This window comes from Eptatretus burgeri, chromosome 2, assembly GCF_056783735.1.
Source record: "Eptatretus burgeri isolate ZD-2024b chromosome 2, Ebu_testis_v1, whole genome shotgun sequence".
Taxonomy (NCBI): Eukaryota; Metazoa; Chordata; class Myxini; order Myxiniformes; family Myxinidae; genus Eptatretus; species Eptatretus burgeri.
This window is the reverse complement of record NC_140962.1, coordinates 44,156,737-44,164,764: the sequence shown is the minus strand read 5'-3', so window position 1 is coordinate 44,164,764 and position 8,028 is coordinate 44,156,737. Positions and strand designations below refer to the sequence as shown.

Below are 8,028 nucleotides of genomic sequence, written 5' to 3'. Positions count from 1 at the left end.
TGTTCCGACTCCTTCGCCTCGTTCCGACTCCTTCGCCTCCGTTCTGCTGACTCTTTCTCGTTCCCGTTCTGCTGACTCTCTTCTGACTCCTTTGCGACTCCCTTCTTCCTCGTTCCGACTTTTACGACTTCTTTGACTGACGAACACCGTCCTTTTATCCCCCCGTAACTTCGCCTTTGACCCCCTCCCTTTGACCTTTCAACTCGCTCCCCATTGGCCCGAGAAAAAGTGGGCGTGAAGGCTTTTTGATCCACAAATTTGCATATATCGATCGCCCTGGGGCGGGCCAGTCGCCCCTCGCTCACCGATTGGACGGCAAAAAGTGGGCGTGTGTCGTTTTGGATCCGTTTTTGAAGCAGAAAATCCGTGACTCTGTACACGCTGTTCAACGTGCGCCCTACACGAGTCCAGCATCGGTGCCCATGAGTGGCGCGAGATGACGGTGATGCGATGGTGGCGAGTTGCGACGGTAAAGGTCATGGCGGTTGTGGTGAAGCGGCGTTGTGGTTGGTGGTTGTTGTTGTGGTTGTGATGGTGGCGATTGGTCCAAAATAAAGATAGTAAAAGAAAAACGGCTATCCTGAAGAGTCGCAGCACGTATAAATGACATGTATTCCCACTAGACAACGGGTTTGGGCCTAACTACACATGCACTTACCGAGATACCTCACCTAAGGGACCTGAATGGTGGTTTGCGAATCTGGTAACCACAACACTATATATATATGTATATATGTATATATGTATATGTATGTATATATATATATATATATATATATATATATATATATATATATATATATATATATATATATATATATATATATTTTGCAGCCTTTTGTTGTTTCACATGCATCACTTTTTATGAACCCAAATGTAAAGCAATGGATAAAGTTGGTTGTGCCAAAAGGCAGAGAAAGGTTACGACGTTGGGTGAAAAGATCGAGTTGTTAGATCAGTTGGCTTGAGGTGAAAATGTAACATTTGGGGGCTGCCAGTATGGGGTCAATGATTGTTTGTAGAACCTTCCCAATTGTTCTCTTCCTCATTCCCAAACCTTCATTATCCTTCAAATCTCATTCCCAAACCATCATTTTCCAACTCCGTATTCGAACCTCATTCTCAACCCCCCACTTTCCAACACTTGTACTCGAACTGTCGTTCTCAAACCTTTATTTTCTGACACCCTGACACATAATTTTCTATTTTTTTTTTCTTATTTTCTGTTCTTGCGTGTTCAGGAGTGGATCCGGAACCTGCGACTCAAGCTGCTATCATGTCGCCGTGATGACAAGACGAAAGTTTATTGCGACGACGAGCCACATAATATGAGTGTCGAACTATGTCCTCTACCAAAATTATGAATTGGGGACTCTGTTGTCTTTGTCAATGGGACAAAACTGGAGAAGCCTTGCAAACTCCTAAGGAGGAGGGACTTGTATCATTTGAGAGAGATCTCAAAGACTTCAATGCTATCAGTGCCAATAATCTTCCTTCTGGTATCAATGTCACGATTAGTCAGTTGAATGATGGCTCAGGTATTGCAGCAACTCTTAAATCGCATAACGCGAGGTATCACAAAACTTGCAGGAGTTTTTGTAGTAGTTCTCATGTCAAACGGGCGAGAGAGAAGCTAGATAAAGAAGCCGGCTCTCAGAATAGTCCCCAAAAAAATCAGGTCATCTGGGGAATTTCAGCCTCCAGCCAATGTCAAGTGTTGTGTAATCTGTGAGGCAGAGGACCAGGCCAACCTCCACAAGGAAGTAACCGATGTCGTAGATGCCAATCTAAAGAGTTGGGTGAAGACGAACAAAAACTTTCATTTACTTGGCAGACTCGTTGCCGTAGCGTCTGATGCACATGCGGCTGATGCCTATTATCAATCACCATCAGTGTTATCTACGTTTGCGAGACTCCGCTCGCGCTGCCGAGCGACTAGAATCGGTGGGTCCCACACCTCCGCCCTTCGATCCCATCATCTGTGCTCAAATTGTAGCCCTGATCGAACATTCGGACACCACCGTATTTAAGCTCTCAGAGCTACGTGAGATGTATCAAAAGCTTATGAGTGATCATGGTCACCCATGCCGAGACAAAAAAGAGCCACACCCAACTTGATACAAGGATCACCTTCTCGACCTCCGACCTGAATGGGCTGAGTTTTCCAAGGGGAATGAAGGCAGGAAGGATATTTACATATCTCACAAACTGAAGGTGGTTGATGAGCTGGCCAAGACATATAGGTCTCAGATTGGTCAAGAGGACGCACTTACGTTCATGCGGGCTGCGGTGGTGATGCACAAGTTTTGTCTACAGAGTCAGGAGCCGTTCAACGGCTCCTTCCCCCTTTACTGCCTCACGGCTCCAGTCAACGAGGAGATGAGTTTCTTCAACGTAGTTCTCCGGTGCCCGTCAGCTCTTCGTGGACGTGAGAAGATCAGTGGCGACGCCATTCTGGATGTGCAGGAGAAGATTGCATGCAACATCTCACAACTGCTCATCTAAAATACGAGTAAGGGTACGCACCATGCAGTCAAGACGTCTGCAGTACGGCACAAGGAGCGAGAAACCCCCTTCCCCCTGTATCATGGCCTCAAACTGCATGGACACGCACGGGACAAAAACAGATTGGGATTGACCAAGAACACGGTATCTCAGTATCATACAATCGCGTCATGGAAGTGAAGCGAGATGTTGCACGTGCGGCGTGTGCTCGCCATGCTGAGGATGGGATGGTGGTACCCACCAACAGCCGTCTCAAGGTCTTCACCACCCACGATGTGGATAATATAGATAGTAAAGCTCAGGGCAACTTCTCACTGGACGAGTTCCACGGATATCTCCTGAGCGTACATAGTGGCGTTTTGTCAGCAGATGTTATTCCCGAAGTATTTTAATAAAAATTGTTCCTGAATAATTTTTGTTGAACTTTTAGTAGTACCACTTTTGATCTTTGACCTTTGAACCCAAAATGGGGTGACCATGACCTGAAATCATCAAAATGAGATCAGAATCAGATTCCCTGACCCCGAAAACCCCTAAAAAGTGGCATTATTCATGATTTGGTTTTTTTTTAACTACGATTGACCTCTAACCCGGATGGCGGCCATAATTGGATTTCGCCAATATGGCGGCCCCGGGGGGCGCCCGTCTTGGCGCCCATCTAAAATCGAAAAAGTATGGTATGGGTAACATATGGGCCAAATTTGGTGCTTTTGGAAGAATCTGAACAAAAAAATCCCTGACATCCTTGACTAAAAATAAAACGTTTCTTATTCAGTATTAATCTTTGATGGTCATTTCATAAGTTCTGTCACCCAACCTACAAAATAGATGTAATACCATTATGTAATCGATTTAGATCATGTGAAATAATGTGATTCTTGTCACATTATTCCACATAATTTCCATCCTCTTCAATGCACTTCATCCTGTAGGTAGCCAACCTTTTGATCAGAAGGCTTCTTTCTGAAGTGCCATCATTGCAGTGGATAAAGTTGTGTTTAACCTCTTCAGCATATACAAAATGTATTCCCTTAAGAATTTATTGCAATTTTTAGATCCTCGTGGAGGATCTCTAAGTCTGACTCACATTGTTGTTCTTTATCTTCTTCTTGTGGACTTTTTTTGTTTCACAGCCTACAGTTGTCATGGAAACTTCCTGAAACTTGGCATATATATGTAAAAATACCCTGCACAGACAGTAACCATCTCCGATTTTGGAAATTCTTCCTAGAAAAAAAGTTGATGTCATAATATCGCCGCTAATGGAAATCGCCTATACCATTATCTCCGAAACTAGGCAAGCTTTTTGAATTCTGTTTGTGGGAATCAAACAGGACATTAGCAGAGATGAATTACCGCACATATGATACATCACTATGACATCAATTTTTATGACGCCATTCCTATTTTTTGACATTTTTTGTTTCACAACCCAGAGTTTTCATCGGATCTTCGTGAAACTTGCCATGTATATGCAGAAAGCCCACGCGCAGGCAGTAACCATCTCCGATTTTGGAAATTCTTCCGAGAAAAAAAGTTGAGGTCATAATATCGCCGCTAATGGAAATCGCCTATACCATTATCTCCGAAACTGGGCAAGCTGTTTGAATTTTGTTTGTGGGAATCAAGCCGGGCATTAGCACAGATAATTTATCTCAAACCTGATAACATCACAATGAGCTCATATTCGTTTTTATGACATCATCATAAAGAGGACGAGGATCTTCGCTCATTTGAGCTTGTTTTTAAATTTTTTCGAAAGAATTGCAAAAATGTGTTTGTGGATTTAATATGCACTCACTTGGCAATCACCATGAATTTAACATGAATTTGGATGTGTTATTTAGTGAAACTTTCCGCATTGGCTGTCGTCTTGGCCATTATTTTAATTCCTGAAACAAAACAAATATTGTGAGAATCTTGATAATCATCAGATATATCAGTAAATGGTGAAATTTTACTTCCCGACCTTTGACTTCCAACCGCTAATAAGGGTTATTACGTCATTGTGTCATGTCACATATCACCAGATGGGGCATTGAATTCTGAACATTTTGGCATTAGTCGCATGCAAATTGGATACAAATTGACCGCGCTATGGTAAAAAGACGATTTTGACCTTTTCATGACCTTGACCTTGACCTTTGACCCGATCGCTCCCAAAATCTAATCAAATGGTCCACGGATAATAACCAATCATCTCACCAAATTTGCTGCGATTCAGTTCAATACTTTTGAAGTTATGCGAATAACAAACAAACAAACAAACAAACAAACACACATATTCACAAATATATAAATAAATACACAGCGATCAAAACATAACCTTTGCAACAAAGTTTGCAAAGGTAATTATATATACTTGCCTGGACTTTGTGGTTTTTCACTTATGGATGGGTAAAACACCAGAATGGAACAGTGTGTGGTGCAAACAAAGTATTAAATCCCTTCACCTTAAGGTTGAATACCCTCCTTTGTGAGGAATGTTCCCTCACTGTTATTACCTCCGCCACCGAAGGTGAAGAAGGTGATATTTTCACCCCTTTCTGTCTGTTTGTCTGTTTGTGTACAGGATATCTGAAAAAGTTGTGGACAGGTTCGGTGTGTGACAAGGACAAACTGATTAGATTTTGGTGAAGATCTGGTTCCGGATCTGGATACGATAATTATTTAATTTAAAAGTGATTCTTCACCATTGAGAGAAAGGGCCGAAAACGATATAGTACTATATAGTATGATATTTCAAAAATGTTTTGGGCCCAATATGTTCTCGTGGATCAGGCATTACGTGGCGGAGGTATGCGCTCCACTGAGTGCCCTTCTCGTTTCAATGAAGTAGTAATTTGTATTATTAAAACAAAATAAATATTTTAAATCTATAGCTCCAGCCAATGGATGTACGACTCTCAGAATAGTTGTCATATCAATCTATTTATGAATATCTGGATGCTTTCAGGTGGAAAAACATTATTTTTGCATTTCACCTTTGCCGTAGTTTTTAATCGTAAGTACCGTAATTATTAGCGAGCTATCCTGTCTGACCGGAACATTTGACGTGGGATCCTCCACTGTTGCAGAAAGAAGCCACATGTATCAATTTGTTTTAATTGCGCAGATATGGCTAAACTTAATGTGCATCCTGGTGTGTCCTTAATGCATTTGTTTGTGCCCTATTTTGTTCAGGGAGTGGACATTGGACAAGTTGTGCTTCAAGAGTGGAATGCCTCTCATTGAAGACTCTACGATTGACAGGGTAAGTAGAACTCCATTTCACTGGTAATGTAAGGTCACAACCAGCCCAGGCACACTGATCATCTCACAATGATGCAAGATCAGACAGGCCTAGCTTACAACATTTAGGTTTTGACTCTTTGCCAGGAAAAATTTGGACACATACATTTTTTGGGGGGCCTTTCCTCTTGTGTCTCGTGGGGCATAAAAATGGAGAGAGCGAAGACATTCCCCACTTGCCCACACCTCCCAGCTCATGGAACGCCTCTTTCCGTGCGTCATCGTCACACCCCTGGACTGCTTCTGGGATGGAGCCAAGCTGCAGGGTGGCTCTGCCTATCTCCCGTGAGTACCTGCCTTTGCAACCAAGCTTAACCCACTGTGGGTGCTTTCTTTGTTGGAATCTTCATGCAGCCCACCTGTCTTTCATTTTTTTCCTTCAAGGTATAAGGTTCACATTACTACACGTGAAAAAGTGAATGGAAGAGAAAAAAAAATTGAGAAAATTGAAAATGAGAAAAATTTGACAAGGGGAAAGGATAGGAAAGAGAAAAGATGGCAGGGAAATTTGGGCAAGACGAAGAGAGACGTCAAAAGAGGTTTCCAGGATATAAGAATAAGGGAAGGTAGATAAGTGCATGGATAGACGAAATGGAGGAAGGGAGAGATTGGGGGTCAGGAGGGGGGTATAGTAGGTGTGAGAGACGTCATCTTCTTACACGAAAATTCCATCGTTATTTTCATGTATAATAGATGGCCACCAACAAATTTCTCCTCTCTTTCTCTTTGCATTCGTGGTGGGTCCTGGTTTTAGTTCGTTAAGAACTGCTAATTTTATCAAATACATGAGCTGATTATCATGTTGAAACCTCTACATTTTTTTTTATCATTTAAATAAGATGCATGCTGTTGTAGCTCAGCTCCATTGTTGCAATTAAATCCATCAAAGTTAATTTACATGAACTGCTCTTTGTAGCAAAACGATGTCTCATGGATTATCTCAAACCAATTCACCATTAAACTATTATTTCTGATTCTTTTTTTGATTTGGAGTGAGGTATTTCCAAAAGGAATTATCACTCGCATGAAAATGTTCCCTCACCCAAAGTTTGCTTTGTCATTCCACCTCTCCTGTAATACATCCATGTTCCATATCAATTCAGTCATTTTATTTATCAAACTCTTTAAGTTAATATACAGGGTGTTTCAAAAGTCCAGAATCATAGGAAATATTTTTAATATGTATTATTTTTTTGAGGCAATGCCTTTGGACCGATGGAATGCCCCCCCCCCCCCATGTAGTTACAGTTTGAATGCCACTTGACTTTTTTTCTTTGGAGACGCCTGAAATTCGTGGTTTATACTGGGATGGAGCCATGTACTATTGAAGATCAAAATAATTAAATCAGAAACGAATGCACTAAAATTGATGTCAATGTTAAGAAACGTTCAAAGAAACCTACATATAAGAATTGATATGTATGTATGTCAGTTACTCGCAATTTGAGCAATTATTATAAAAAAAAATGTATATATATATATGTATATATATATATATATATATATGTATATATGTATATATATATATATGTATGTATATATATGTGTATATATGTGTATATATGTATATGTGTATATATGTATGTATGTATATATATATATATATATATATATATATATATATATATATATATATATATATATATATATGTATGTATGTATATGTATATATATATATATATATATGTGTATATATGTGTATATATGTATATGTGTATATATGTATATATGTATATATATAAATATATATTTATATATATATATATATATATATATATATATATATATATATCCCTATTATTCCAGATGTTTGAAAAACACTGTACAACACAAGATATATATTGATCATCTCTTCCATTCTCAAAACGTATTTTCCAGTTATGCTAGATTTATATTGTTACTTCCAACCAGCGAAGGTGAAGGAAGTTATGTTTTCACCCCTTTCTGTCTGTCTGTTTGTTTGTTACTTACGAAATCTAAACATTTCGTAAGTATATTGATGACTTCCGTCATCTGTTTGTGTGTTTGTAGGCACGATAACTCGAGAACGGAAGAAGCTACCAATGTCAAATTACACCATGTGATTCAGGAGGGTGATGGCTAGCGCTGATTAGATTTTGGTCAAAATCGGTCAAAGGTCAAGGTCACAGTGAGGTCAAACATTCGATTTTTGATGGTTTGGTACAGAATCATCGTAGAAACTTCTTGTTTGTGTCGCTACCTTCTCTAGAG

General features: G+C 40.0%; 1 protein-coding gene and 1 pseudogene across 1 annotated transcript in view; both read left to right on the top strand.

Moving 5' to 3' along the window:
* LOC147031935 (protein patched homolog 1-like) overlaps positions 1-8,028 on the top strand; it is a gene marked incomplete in the record, with an annotated part of 209,891 nt that overhangs the window by 35,861 nt on the left and 166,002 nt on the right. Inside the window, 2 exon segments of the mRNA XM_085869166.1 lie at positions 5,689-5,758; positions 5,990-6,081. Of these exon segments, the coding sequence (XP_085725292.1) occupies positions 5,689-5,758; positions 5,990-6,081 (162 nt within the window).
* LOC147031938 (uncharacterized) lies at positions 854-5,677 on the top strand (annotated as a pseudogene).